Source organism: Hesperophylax consimilis, chromosome 10 (assembly GCF_061612785.1).
Source record: "Hesperophylax consimilis isolate HC1 chromosome 10, BYU_Hcon_1.0, whole genome shotgun sequence".
In the NCBI taxonomy this organism is placed as follows: Eukaryota; Metazoa; Arthropoda; class Insecta; order Trichoptera; family Limnephilidae; genus Hesperophylax; species Hesperophylax consimilis.
This window is the reverse complement of record NC_142845.1, coordinates 17941359-17957224: the sequence shown is the minus strand read 5'-3', so window position 1 is coordinate 17957224 and position 15866 is coordinate 17941359. Positions and strand designations below refer to the sequence as shown.

At 35.2% G+C, this 15866-nt stretch overlaps 1 protein-coding gene across 1 annotated transcript in view; it reads left to right on the top strand.

The window, feature by feature from the left end:
- The window catches only part of LOC149420402 (uncharacterized), a 51625-nt gene that overhangs the window by 32165 nt on the left and 3594 nt on the right, over positions 1 to 15866 (top strand). The window contains exons 11-20 of the mRNA XM_089636353.1: positions 318 to 322; positions 469 to 605; positions 3096 to 3275; positions 3492 to 3630; positions 4120 to 4346; positions 6276 to 6425; positions 7367 to 7499; positions 8633 to 8757; positions 14144 to 14263; positions 15308 to 15440. Of these exons, the coding sequence (XP_089492479.1) occupies positions 318 to 322; positions 469 to 605; positions 3096 to 3275; positions 3492 to 3630; positions 4120 to 4346; positions 6276 to 6425; positions 7367 to 7499; positions 8633 to 8757; positions 14144 to 14263; positions 15308 to 15440 (1349 nt within the window). The remainder of the gene's footprint in view (positions 1 to 317; positions 323 to 468; positions 606 to 3095; positions 3276 to 3491; positions 3631 to 4119; positions 4347 to 6275; positions 6426 to 7366; positions 7500 to 8632; positions 8758 to 14143; positions 14264 to 15307; positions 15441 to 15866) is intronic.

The following is a 15866-nucleotide window of genomic DNA, read 5'->3' as shown; positions in this document are numbered from 1 at the left end:
ACTAGTTTAGACAGTTTAGTCAGTTTAGACAGTTCAGACATGAAATAATAACAGAACTTGAAAAGAACCTTCACAAAAAGTGAAAATCAACTTTGAAATTTGATGAACTGTTCAAATTCTTTGAAGCAAGCCGTCGTAAGAATGTATTCACTTAACGAGCAAACACATCAGATTATAATGATTGTACCAAGATTGGACGGATTTGACTTCAATATTGTTACAAAACTTTTTGTGGTAAATTATAATATCGATTAGTAATTCTGTCTTGGAGTCACCGGATTATTTGCTGTTAACAGTGGTTTGTTGTTACGGTTCAGAAATTGTAATATACCTTTGATTGAGAGATAGCATGAAAGTCAGACGTGGCCTCGGAAAAATGATGTTTCATAATGTGACACAATTTTCCATTACCCGATATTGTAAAATTTTCACTTGACTATGATGATTTTTGTTTGGTTTCTATTTTAGCCTATGGCCTGGGCCACCGGCACATTCAGAGCACCCTGGTGTTTATGATCGTCTGCGTGTCCTTCATCATGAGGGCCAATATTAGTGTGGCAATCATTGCTATGACAGACACATCTTCAAATACTACTGACGTGGAAGTAAGTACAACCTCATGACATAATTTTTAATTGCAAAAAATTTTGACTGAAATATTTTTTTAATACGATATAATGAAGAAGATAATACTTATAAATCTAAACGAAACAGAAGTCATATCAGATGAGTTAACTTTCCGAAACTATTATTTAGTACGTCACTGACTTTTATTTAAAACTAAACTTGCAGTACACTGGCAACTTTGTCGTGTAAGAGATTGGGTTGATAGCTTAATATGTGACCACTGCCAATTATATGGCCACATAGCCTCCAAACGTCAAGCAGAAATACCCACCTGTCCCCACTGTGCTAAAGTTGATCAGTGGTTGGTTGGTTGGTTGAAGTGAAATGACACTAAAACAGCGCTATATAAATGTTATGTTATTATTATTATAGCCGTGATGCGTGTCCCAAAAAGAGAAAGCTCCAGTGTGTGTCATGTGTACCTTCTTCAGGAAACCAGCCTCCCATAAAACCTGCCGAGCGACGTGAACTATCCAGATTTATTTTTTTTTAGACTGAACCGGAATCGTAATCTCATAAATTATGATTTTTCACTGTACTATCAAAATGTTCGTGGCCTTAATACAAAATTGAATATGATTAGATGTAACATCGGTGTATGAGGTGGGGTTGTGATTGGTATAAATAAAAGTACCCTTGCCATATTCTGGAATCATCTAATAATGTTTCTGATCAGTTGTTTTTATTTGTTCTATTCGGTACGAAAAAACTTTTAATTGGTTGTTTATACATTGCCGCCTCTTCTTCATTAGAACTATATGAGTCACATACTGTATCAGTAGAGCATGTAAATAAAAACGCTGATTCTATAAATATATATGTGGTGATATATTAAAATAAAACAAATATGAAACTTTTTTCCACTTTCATTTTATTGACCATAACCGGTTTCAGCTCGTTAAAGCCATCTTCAGACTGGTACAAATTATTCTTAGTCTACGGTTTATATACATAACATATGGAGGAGGGGGAGAGGGGTGGTCTGGTCCCCTCTCCCCGTCCCCCATATGTTATGAATATAAACCGTAGACTAAGAATAATTTGTACCAGTCTGAAGATGGCTTTAAAGAGCTGAAACCGGTTACGGTCAATAAAATTAAAATGGAAAAAAGATTCATATTTGTTTTATTATAATATATTATAGTGAAATTCCACCATAAATTGTCAGTTTTAAAAATAGAAATATTAATATATGTGGTGATTATAATTTACCAATGAAGATGTAAAACTCCTTTAGGTACGATTTCTCCGCAAGCTTCCACAGTTGTAAATTTATTTGCGCATATGAATATGTTTCCATTAAATACTGTTACTAACTGTCTTGGTTCTTGTCTGGGTCTTTATTTTCACTAGTGTGCCCAGTGTTTATGTAAGCGAAGCTACTGACTCATTGTTGCCTATTAATAATTATCGTCCATCGTTGTCTATAAGCATTACTAACTTATTCAGGGTTAACAATTTAAAACCAAACATGTATTATCATTACAAATTTTATAATTGTGACTATAGTGGCATGAACAAATATCTTGCCCAGTACGACTGCATATCTCTCTTTTTGAATATCAATATTAACTAAGCTGTATTTAAATTTTATGAATTTGATTTGCTTATTATTTATTTGGGATTTTGCTCCCGACCAAAGTTTCCTAAATGGTTCAACATTGAACTGAAATAGTTGATATTTGAAAAAAAGAAAATCCATAAGCTGCTATAAATCCTTTATTAAAGTTACCGAGACAAGGTTAAATCTCAACCCTGAACAATTTTGGCAATTTCTTTTCCAAAAGCGAGCTGATAACGATCTCCCTAAAAGTATGTTTTATAATGAAACTCATGCTACCAATGGTCTAGACATTGCTTACCTTTTTGCTTAACACTTATCCTCTGTCTATTCTGTTGATACCACGTCTACCACTTAGCTATGCCTATACTATTAATTTGAATGATTGCCAAATCTCATTTGAAGATGTTTTCCAATCCTTCTTATCTAGTTAGAAATTTTACTGAAAGAATGTAAATATGTTTTTTCTAAACCAATTTGTATGTTATATAAATTATATCTTTTGACTGGCAAATTTTCTGATTCTGGGAAAATTGTTTATATTAGACTTATTTTTAAATTAGGAAATAAGTAAAAATTTGGAAACTACAGAACGATATTGATTGGCAATTATATTCCCAAAATTTTAGAGTCTATCGTTACAAAGAAAATCGCCCCTGTTTTCAAAAAGGTTCTGATTGAGGAACAGCATGGATTTAGATCTGATAAATCTACCACAATAAATTAAATTTCCTTTACTAATACCATTGTCAAAGATCTTGAAGGCAACTCTCTCGAATAGATACTAACACGTTTTAATGATTGGTGTAAAATCAACTGCTTAAAACTAAATGTTGATAATGCAAAATTACGTCATTTTATCGAGTGAAGAAATCAATTATTTATTCTGACTTGATTTTTGTTTTAGATCTACGACTGGGACAAGAAGACCCAGGGCTTCGTGCTGGGCTCCTTCTTCTGGGGTTATATGCTCATGCAGATACCAGCCAGCCAACTGGCACAGAGGTTCGGGGCTAAGAAACTCCTCACTGTATCCATGATAGTCAATGGACTGGCCACGTTGCTCTTCGCTCAAATTGTTCACATGGTAAGAAATCACTTATTTACTGCCCCAAGTCAGTGGGACACTTGCAATCCAAGAAATGCTTTGTGGAGGAAGGAATTAATGGAAAATAAATGAGAGAGGGATGAGGAAGGTGGGAAATTTAGTGTATGCTATGTGTACCGTCTGAATGAAAGACTTGCTTTTATTTAATTTTACATGTATGTATTGTATGTAGATAGATTTTTATGTTTGCTGCAGGGAGGCTGGAAGGCCGCGTGCGCGGTGAGGGCCACTCAGGGACAGCTGCAGTCCTGCATGATGCCCTGCGTGCAGATCTTCCTCAGCAAGTGGGCACCCATCAGCGAAAGGAGCAGGCTTGGCAGCTTCGTCATGTCCGGTGAGTCACTGAGACCATTGCTTACTTACAGAGACTAATCTATTATACAATTTACTTGTGAAGCCACAAAACATATCTCATGGACAATGGTCTGGCTCATTCATTGATACAAACGGCGGCCGGAATCCATAATCTTTGTTTTGAATGTCCCAAACTCATCAAATCAGAGTTCCTCTGATCTTCATCTGAACTCCGATGCAAAATTTTCTTTACTGGTAAGAAAGATAATTGGGGAAATTTTCATGGTAAATCGACGGTAAATCTGCATATAATATTGAAACACATAAATAAATGTTGTAATTACATTCAGTTCAACGATTTTTTGTAAAACAATCCCCATTTTATTTCACTCTGATCAAATATCAAAGAAAATGTTGTGATTGGACTTGATTGAAAAATCCTCCAGGGTGTGATAGATTTTAAGTAGGTATGACAATAAAATTTTCGAAAATTGACAATTTTGAAGAATTCCTTAATGAATGGTTTCAGGAGCTCCATTTGGCATAATAGTGAGTATGTTCTCCGTGGGAGTGCTGTCGGGTCGCTTTGGCTGGCCCGTGTCCTTCCAAGTGATCGGAGCGCTGGCGCTGGTCACTGGCCTACTCTGGTGCTGGATGGGCAGCGACCGGCCCGCGCTGCACGCCACTATCACCCAGGGGGAGAGGGACTTCATCGAGTCATCGCTCGACCCCTCCAGTCTGAAGTCTGGACACAAGGTACCAGAGCCGTTTTAACGATCTGCAGATTCCAAGGCGGAAATTCAAAACAGGTTTTTTTGAAAAACCTGAAAAGAATCATTTAAACTTTATTATTGACGTGTTGAAGTGCCCGGCGTTGCCTGGGCTTTACATGGACTTTTCAAATCGGATATATACAATGATCTTTCTCTTGTTTTATAGCTCAAGTGTGCAAAATAAAATTGTAGATTTGTATAAAAATCAAATCCACTAAGCTCGCCCGGTGTCCGGATGCGGCCGCCCACCCGCCCGCAAGTCACAAGGCACAGATTCTCCATTACATAAATAGAAAAAGATAGATTGATTTGTAGAAAATTTTCCTCTGTTTAGAAGTTGATGAATTGATGAGATAAAAATGAAAGGAATTTAAAATCGATCAGGTAGGTAATAAACACGTTAACATTCCTATGAAAACTATCCGTCTTACTAATTGGATTTTTACACGCCCATTCTACATTGTTATGGTAAAGCGGGCCTTGATCCTAGTTTATGACCGTTTTAACCAAACACCATAGTAATGAGTCAAGTTTTCTCACATTTTTGACCTTACGTGCCGCGTAATATTTACACCACGGTTATAAGTAAGTGGGTTTATATTTAAAAAAAAAGAATACATCGTTGAGATTTCCTCCTCTTCTGAAAAATGACTTTTTTTATTTTCCTCTTCATCTTTTTGAAACTCGTGGTAAAAAGCCTTGACTGAAAGAGTTAATTTATCAATAATTGATCATCTAAGTTATTGTTATAAAATGTTTCCACTAAGTTTAGAGCTGCTGAAATTATCTCTTCATTAATAAGAAATGTATCCAATTTGTTAAAACCAATTTGTGGTACGGGCAAAGGGCAGATCAAGGTTTTTTCTAGGAGAGTCAGACAGGCAAAAAATGTTCTCATATTTGGAATTAACCAACAACATTAAAAAATAACTGCAAAAAATATACTTGTACATTAATATAAAGGTTATTAATATGAAAATAGTAAAAAAAAACATTTATAACTTCGACAGTTTTTTTATGTTTCCCGCTGAAGATATCCAGTACTTCGTTAACGTTCATTTTTACGCAATATCTTGATGGATATCCATCAAAGCCATTCATTTCAAGCAATCTTCTGTTATTCTGCTGATGTGTTTTAAATCGGCAGTGCTTGTAGTCACTGAAAACGTGCACAACAATTGACACAGAGTTCTAATATTTGGCAGCGCCTTTGCTGTTTTGTAGGCTGGTCTGATCTGCTGGAAACTTAATATTATAATATTTTCTTTCATCTCTTGGCAAACTTTTAGCTCTTTATTTAAAGCAAAAAAACCAGGAAGGTCCTCTTTATATACTTCAGTGCCTTGAAAAACATCCTCAATATCTTAGTAACTGAAGTTAGAGTCAGCAGCTTTTGCAACAGTCCGATTCTTTGCAGTTTTGAACCTGGATGATATTTTATTTAACAAATAATCTAGAAAAGTAATAGGTAGACAATAGACTGAGCTTGAATATTCGACCTATTCGTTTAACTCTGTGGACCGTGATTTCTATACCAATCTCGTTTGCGAGAGCCTCAGCCATATTGAAAAGTTTTGTTAATGCGTTTGTGATAGTTTCACGTTGCCTCTGCAGATTGGCTGTGATCACATTGATAAGATCCATAGTACACAAAACAAAACGAACGTAATTATAGAGGGACCGTACCTCCTTGTCTATTTTTAAAATCCCCCTAAATCCGCCATTGGTGCGGGCCTATACCAGCCGTGATACCATGTGAGTAAATGCGACCCTGCAAGGTACAATATCGTAGATAATTCAAACAATGAAAATGAACCATGAAACACAATTGACAGCTAACTGTGATCAGTATAATATATTTAATTTCAAATATGTAAGATTATTTTTTTCAACGTGCTTATTGTGTGGGTAGGTTATCAAAACGCCGTGGAAGAAGCTGTTCACCTCAGTACCTTTCCTGGCACTACTGATCGCGCACACCGGGTGCAACTGGGGATACCTCACCATGCTGCTGGAGACGCCGAGCTACCTGAAGCTCGTGCTGGGAGTCAGCTCTGAGAATGTGAGTCTAATCCCTCTCGAGCTGTCCGAAGCTTCATGCTGCCTGAAGCTGATCACCTAATAACTAGCTGCTAATTACACTAGTGGGTTAAGTAACCTCCCCAAAGAGACGTTTGGAGTCGTATGAAGTCCTGTTTAATCGTCTCAGGGTGAACTATAAAAGCTTCTCCGAGGTGTCTACTTTGCTGAAGGTACCACGAGAATGCCAATGTTTAATTTGTTGAAGGCTTTAATGCACAATTTATGTGCCAAATTTGTTAAGTTTGTGCATGGTACGTGGGTTGCCGTTAAGCTACGTGCATTCCATGCATTGCGCGTCTTAGAATGGGCTGCTCTCCTCCTAGCCAATCGTACTCAATATATCCTTAATTGACCTAATGTTACCATTTAATGTATCGCTTTAACCAAATTTCTTTAACCAATAGGGTAGCGCTAATTTATCTTTCTTAAGTCGGTTCCTCGTTGCCCATCGTGACCCTCACTCCACGATTTCCATGGTTTACACTCCATTTCTCATTGTTCTGCGCTGTATGGAGAGTCAAGGACCGACGACCGACCGACCGACGTACCAGACGCCAGTGATACTTGGTCACTCCAGCCCATTGTTGACCTTCCTCTACATCTCCTGCCAAACACTTTGATAGTGTCTCTGAGTTTCTCCAAATCGGAGTCCTCATTTTTAACAACGTGTCCAAAGTATCTTAAAATACGTTGTAGGATAACAATTGAAGGCCTATTGTGGATGCCTAGCTCTATCAAAATGGACACATTAATGCGCTCGTCTGTCCATGGAATCCTGACCATTTTTCTCCAGCTCCACATTTCGCGAGTGTCCATGTTTCCACACCATATTATTAATATCTGTAGAATATTTTATTTGCGATTTTTTTAATGAATGCAATTAGTCGAATTCAGTTTTTAAAATATCTTTCTCTCTTTCAGAGCGGTCTGTACGCAGGTCTTCCCTACATCGCCATGTTTATCTTCAGTTTCGTCATCAGCTTCTTGTCGGATTTCTTAATCAATAAGAAGCTTATATCTATAACTAATTCCAGAAAAATAGCTAATGCAATAGGTGAGTTAAATTATATATTTACACAAAAATTAAAACTGATGCAGTTTGGGTACGGCTACAGGTCTGAAGGCCTGTAAAAACAACACTTATCGCCGTTGTATTATTTTTTTTTTACATTTACAAATTGAAGTGCAATTTTTTTACATTTGAAGATTTAACTCGGATTTGCTTTGAATTTAAGAGACATTTTCAGAATTGAAACTGTTTTTGTGAAAAATTCAGACCAGCGATAAAGTAGGTACCAAGCTTCAGTACCTACTTTAGTACCTATTTTTAAAAGAAAATAATTTTAATGATCCTTTTCAAAATTGGGACTGATTTGTCGGGAATGAGGTCGTCTCTTAATATCACGTTTTTTAGAAATGTATCATTTTAACTACAGCGAATTTTAGCCGGCCGAAAATCTTGTGATATCACTGTACATTTTAAGAATTGTGAATTGCACTGAATCGTTGCACACGTTTTACCCAAAGACAAAATAAGCAGTTTACCCAAGTTCAAATTCGTAACTACATAATTTTTGGAGATATTGACAAACTAATTTGACTGCCGTTAGCAATTTTTCATTTAGAACACATTTTCATCGAAATAAAAATAGGAGATCAGCTCATTCTTGGACTTTATCAAAACCTTTAAAATTATCTCCCTTATGTACATTTTCTATTCATGTACACTAATCTTATGCGCTCTCCTTTTACTGTCACCTGTGGTTTATTTCCATTCGTGTAATGTTAAATTGATAATAGACAGTAAATTTGGACCTTTTAAATGCAAAAATGGCACTGGTTGGCATTTGATGACAATATTACATTTGATTATCAGTAAGAGAATTCTTGTGATATTTTAATAAGAAGAATAATTTGTTGACATTAAAGTAATGTAAAAATAATTTATTTGTTTACATTATAATATTTGAATTATATGATTAATTTGTTGACATTGCAAATATATTAATAATAAGAATATTTTTGGTTCACCCTATAATATCTGAATTATAAGAATAATTTATTGATATTGGTATATTTGATAATAAGAATAAAAGTTAACTTGAATAATAAGAATAATTTGTTGACATCGTATTATTTGAATAATAAGAACAATTTATTGACATTTTAATATTTGTGTTGTAACAGCATGCGTCGGCCTAGGATGCGGTATCATCTTAATGTCGTATATCCCGACCGATCAGGTATTCTGGTCCGTAGCTATGCTGATCGTCTCCTCAGGATCCTGCGCGGCTCTCAACGTCGGCTCTCTGGTAAAACCTTTTTACTTTATATAACCTACTAGTCATAGTTTTTAACCGTCTACAGGACGAATTATGACGGAGATAAAAAAACATCATTTTTTCTTGTGAAGTATGTATTCTTTATTATGTTCTGAGGGTAGTGACTTTTGATTGCTTAATTATTGAGAAAACAAATTCTTGTCCTTATATGAGGACTCTTATCACTTACAGCCGTAAAAATATATCGTACAGCAGTAAAAAAATTGGTACAAACATCATATAATGTTTTTTATAGTGTTTATTTCTAAATATTTTTATTATATTATTAACCGCCGCGGAAGCTTTTTTTTATGCAAGGCCTTGCAACGGCTTTTTGGTGGGCTTTGCTCAATTTAGGAAAGTTCTCCATAGTAGAGTTTTCACCACTTGTATGTACAATAGCTATTATTAGAATGTGTGTAAAATTTTCTTGTCACCTTTCGATTAATTTTTCTATTTTAATAAAAACCGTTTGTGAATGCCTATTTAATTCATGTTTTAAATTTACATTGGATGATACATTTTGAATGTTATTTCAATCGCCATCCTAGGGATGCCCCTGTGTTATGGCAGGTGAAATTTACAGATTGAAGAATTTAATAATATTCGTAATAGTCTGTAAATTATACAATTCCGATTCAGTTAATATTTTATGTGATAAATAATTAATATTAAACATTGACAATTGCTATTTTTTATATAAATTTAATTAATTGAGGAATGTGAGAGATGTGTGGAGGGAGATTACGGGATTAAAGTGTAGAATGTATGGGTGTTGTAGTTGAAATGTATTGCAGATTTAAGGATCAATAGAGTTATTTGTGTTTTGAAACTATGGAGAGGAGTTTCTTTTTTTAGGATATCAAGGAGAAGGTTGAAGGTTTTGGGAATTAGGTAGGTGAATTGTCTTTGTGCTGATGTAGTATGAGGTTTAGGTACATTTTAGCGTCGTTTGGTTATATTTCTGGTGGTATGATTGTGTTGTAAGAGTCTGTTTTTATTGTATTTGTACAAGATATGTGTTAGCATAAATTTTAAATGGAGTTGACGTATATTTTAGACATTATACTCAATAAAAAGTAGGATTGAGGAATTTCTTGTCGGTCGCTTATTGATTACACTTATTACCCTTTTTGAGCTTTTTGCAGAGGATCAATAATATTTTGAGCACAACCACCCCAAATGATGATACCGTATGCTAATAAGGTTGGCAGATAGCATAGTATACTGGTTTAAGTGTTGTAGAAGTAAGCATATTTCTAAGAGTTCGAAACACATAAGAAAGCTTGCGATGTGGGGAGCTCGGCTGACTATGTGCTGATCTCAACGTAGATGTTGATCAATCACGACTCCCAGATATTTTATATTGGTGACTTGTGCCAAATTTGGCCAATTACAGGAAGAATCAGGTCAATTGGTATCAATCAATTGGACAGGAGTTAATTATTATTTTATTATTGTTAGTAGTTTGGGTAGCAGAGGACAAACTAAAGGTTATAAATTTAGTTTTTCCAGCATGGAGAGTAAGGAGATTGTCATCGAACCAATTCTTTACAAGGCCTATGTTATTTTGAGATATCTCAAATGTTAATTTCCAAGTTTTATGTCGAGCTATTAGCACAGTGTAGTCTGCAAAAGATATTAGTTTTCCGGTTATGGGTAGGTTACTAGAGATTGTTAATATATATGACGAACAGAATAGGGCCAAGAACACTTCCTTGTGGGACTCCAAATTGAATTGGTAGAGGGTTACTTACATAGCTATTGTTAATTTTCACGTTTTGCGATCTGCCAGTTAGGTATGAGGAGAACCAGTTTAAATTTCTGTCCCGGATTCACTTGAAATTCACTGGACGAATGGAAATTAATATATACTAACTAACTCCCATTAACTAAGAAATTTACTGCCAATCAGTATTTTGAGTTTTGATATAAAATTAGAGTTTCTCCTCCCTAACATTCGCTATAGCTATGTTTAAAAAATCAGTTTGAGAGCTCTAAAATTCAAGGTCACCATTAACTTGTATAATGTATCATTTTGAATACATTTTTTGTTACACGGTTATTTTGTCCTGGTGCCTTGGAAAAGGTACCAGGACAAAAAAACCGTGACAGGAATATCGTCGTACATGAAATTGGGTTCGAAAGTAATTCTTCTAGAAAAATGTTGAATTTTTTCGAGGGGTTTTTTCTTTTTGATATTATGTGAAGTTTGGAAATATTTATTTTTCTGAAAAAAATCTTTCGGGAAAATTGTAAAATCGGAAAAAAAACATGGAAATTGTCGGAAAAAGATGGGAAAATATTTATAAAAACTTATTTTTATCGTGATATGTGGAGCTTGGAAAATAAAAATGGGCCGGGAAACAGTAAATTTTGAATTTACAATAACGATTAAGATGAATATAGGATAAAAAACAAAATATGGGAAGGACAATGATAACAAAATCTTTTATTTACCACTGTTACATCTAAGTACAAATATTGAAGGCACACAAACTTATAAGCTTATGGTTTTAACAAAAGCTTAATAATAATTCAGAGCGCGATACTCCAAGACAAATACGAGAGGAAAAATGATATTTTCCATAAATAAACAATACCAACTAGCTTCTAAGACAATCATGTTCATAAATAAACCACTCACGTCATGTTCTTTCTCCACGCTCAAAACAAAAGCGCTCGAATTTGCATTGTCTTCATTTGATGTGATCAAGGCAGGAATTGGATAATAACACCACGGTAGAAACTGGAAAATAACGCCACGGTAGGAACTGGATAATAACATTGCGGTAGGAACAGGATCATAACACCACGGTAGGAACCAAAAATAATATAACTTTTTCTGAACGAGATAGAAACAAAGGATTTATTTGGATTATTTCTGATTATTCCCTAACGGGCAATTAGGTGAGAATTATAACCTACTAATTGATGTGTGTATGACGCGTATGCACTATTAGATTATTATTGTGATAGTATAATTCTGGGCTTAAAGATAGAAGTGCTTCACAGATAAGGGAATCGCTCATATCTATTTCAAACGTTTTAATTTTAGTTGATCAACTCTCTGTTGAAAGACACTTTAAAACATAATGTCAAGTGGGAACCCTCTTTTAACAAAGTTGATCAAGTGTTTTCAAACCATTTTTGTGGTTCAATAAAAGGAGATCAACTTAAACCGAAACGTATGAAGGTGGTATTATGAATGGAGATTGTTTGTGGATTTACTGGCGTACAAAATGCTAAAACAATATTTTGACTTCTAATTCTAACTTTTGATAATTCCTATACATTTTGATGGCAACATACTAGACTAGCGCCCCTAGAGGCGTGTAATAATAAATTTCGGATGTAATAAATTCTTTATTTTACATTTTTAAATTCCTTATTTGTAGATTTCGCTTTTTATGTAATCAAGAACATTTTATTTTCTAGGATTTAACGAACTCGAATTATATTTTACCAACTAACCTGCAAGGTTTTTTGGCATCCTGAAAACGACTTGGAGTGTTTTTGTTGTTTCTATAATTATAACGATAATCATCCGTATACTGCACACAGAAACTTCTTTTGTGGAATATTTATTATAAATATGCAATAATCAATATTGATCAAAATACAAATTAAAACGTGCGAAACATCACCACCAAGTACAAAATAAATTCAATTTGCTGCAATTGAAAGGAATGTCAAAGACAATATGCTGCACCAGTGCACATGCACCTCTAGCGGCTGTTGTTGATATTGCCACTATTTTACTGGAGTTGGACGTATTATTAATATTATAGGGTATTTGGTAGTAAAGTCTTTTAGAGTACCTACCTAAATCAAATAACCAAAATCTGGCAGACAGTTCATCACATTAAAATATAAGTACGTATATAAATCATACCTATGGTGTGTTTGCGCACAAGACTAGGGGACAATATTTGAAGACGAGGTATTTTATAAATAGATACCAGAAATGTACCGACGTAATACATCACCTGAAGTCTAGACGTTACACGTAAAATTTTGAATATCTCAAATAATAAAGATATAACATTCATTTGAAAAAAAATTAGTATGCAGATCATGTTAATAATAATAATAATGTTTATTTCAGCTGGACAGAGCGGTGTGTGCAATGCTCTGCCTGCCATAAAAGTTTACATTTAAGTGGATACATAAAAATAAAATGAATAGAAATAAATAAAAATAAAAATAATAAATAAAAAATCAGTATATTGATGAGCACATTAGGACTATATGGTGGCTTGAGTGAAATTCTCCATCTCTGGTGTAGAGGCGCTCCCTGCCACTGGGCAACGGCCTGGACAAGAGTGTTGTCCGATCTCTGGTAGCGCTGACTCGTCCCGGCTTTTTGTGTGTATGTCGTCCATAGCTCGCTAGTGTAGAAGCTCATGCAATATGTTTGGAAAAGTTGCTTCTTCACCGGAGGACTGCATTTGTTGAATCTTCTGGCAAGCATGTTAGCTCGCACACTCAGCGAGTTGCTTACTTGCGTAAGTTTTCCTTTGTCTTTTTTATACATAGTTTTGAGTTTATTGCTTTCGTGTTATCGGTTGACACATACTCCTCCATCTTTCTCATCATTTCTTAGCTAATCAACAAATATTTTAATGTTTAAATTTTTTTTAATTGAGGAAGCAGGTATATTATAATAGGAACTAATTATAATTTGGATACGTATATAATTAACACTGGCAGAGGCTAACATATTTGTTCCTAATAAACATTACCTTGCGGGGCATCATAATGATTATTATGATTTACCCAAAAGGCGAAAATCCTCAAAATACACACATAAATTGCGATCCATCGTCACCCGATGTTGCAACTTTTTAACAAAGTTGCAACTGCCTCACATATGTGTAGCTTTATTTTTTACTTTGTGTGCTAATTAATGATTTATTTGGATGCTTTTGACATTCCGCTGAAAATTTTCCCCACTCAACTGCAGGAGCATACTTATAACTGTTACAGATTTTACTTCATTATTTTAATCATCGTACTAAAAATTTGTACTTTTAATATTTTCGTACATAATTATTGATTTAAAAAACGATCTAAAACCGCACATTCCAGAATGGTTCCAACTGGCTACAACGTCATTACGAGGTAGAAAACGCTACTGGCTGGTAAGGCGGCTATCATTGACGTTAACATCGCCATAAATACGAGCAAAAACGAACTTTGTCAAAATCGTTTTTAAAAAAAAAAAAACAAAGTGCCTTCTTTATCGTAATTTTTTTCAAAGAATAATAAATCAGGATCATTTAAGATGATGCTTTTCAGCATCATCATAAATGTTGCAGTATTGCGCGCGTACCTACTGGTGCTAGTTTATTGAAACGTGTTGTTTGTTTTTCAGTTAAACCACGTGGACTTGGCCCCTAACTTGGCGGGCGCTCTGATGGGCATTACCAACGCGGCGGCCAATGCTATTGGCACCCTGGCCCCCATCTCCGTGGGGTATATCCTCAAAGATCCCGTGAGTATAAATATACCGTATGTAGTGTAGGCAGAGTTACTGGTAATCTCTTTTAATCCATCAATAGGATAAGGAGATCTTTAGAAATTGTGGTCAGTGAAAAATAGAAATTGTGGTCAATGAATTCCCGCTCCATTAAAGATTGATGTTGTCCACAGGGCGACGGGGGTCCTAGACTGGCTCGTAGATCTAGATGTCCCTCTCCGACCTCCCCATTAAAAAGCAGAGTTACTTACGGCCGGTTTTTCAATATTCTCTGGAATGTTATGAGTCGGATAGCAACTTGAACGTAAATATCTCTGAAACCGAGCTTAGAAGGCGACTTAAATACCGGCCAGGTGCTAACGCACGCTGTACCGTTGTGGAGTAACATAGTTCACACGACAAATAACACAATTCAAGTAACACAAAACAAATGCATAAAAATCGCCTACAACACACCAAGATACACAAACCTCAAACATATGATGTCCAAACACCTCATCATGGAGTTCCATGAGAATGATGACGCGACAGCGAAGAAGAAGAAGAAGATTATACAATGTATTATTTTAATGTCCTGAGGACCAGATTCAGAACTTATTGTTTTTCTTTTCCCTGTCATTTGAATGAGGTTTTTTATTCAGTTAAGAATTTTTCCTCATAAAACACATTAATGTAACGTAAAATCAGTCAAGTAAAAGTAAGGCCAAATGTTAGTTAGTTAGAAACATGAAAGGGTATTGTTATAAGCCCTAGCTAGTTAGAGGATTACGAAATAATCCATAAAATTAAATACCGGCCGTTAACTGCTGTGCTGCATCGATTGTTAGGTTAGGTTAAGTTAGGTTGCATACTTCTAGGGCATATTTTTTGTCAAGTTTGGTTGCTAAGATTTCTGAGTGCGTCTAAAAGTATACCTAATCAATGATCTCTTATGATGTTATAACCAAATGCGTCTTAAAACCGATGATTACAAGATGGGGGGGTCTTGTGTTTGTGTTTTGCATACTTCTCGTCACTCTTATTATTGCAATGAATTATTGTTTGTTTATTTATTTTCAGCATGATATAACTCAGTGGAGAATAGTATTCGTGATGATCTGCGTCATAATGAATGGATGTAATTTGATTTTCATAATATTCGGCACGAGTGACGTACAACCCTGGAATGAGCCCGATACCCCAGAAGATATTGGTAAGATAGATTTTAAATGTGATCATAGTTTAAGAAACATAATAAAACACACTCAACAAAACATAAAAAACACTCGCAACAAAAATACATTAATGTGTAATTTGAAAATACACGTTAAACATACTGATATTTCAAGTTGTAAAGCATAAAGTTTTTAAGCCTAACTCAAAAAAGACATTTGCATATCTCTGGAAACCTTTGAGCAGGGGCGGATCTATCTTAGCAAATGCTGACTGAGGCCCCCTTGCTGGGCCACTCCATGTAAAGGGCCGCTGAAAGGGGGGGGGGGGTTTAGGAAGGTATAAATCAACGGGCCTGGGGTCCAACAATCGCAGTACTTAAATAATATTTAAGGCGGCCTTCAGATTTTTTTTTCAAAAAATCGGCGCCATACAAATAGTCAGATTATTATTCTAATGACTGTAC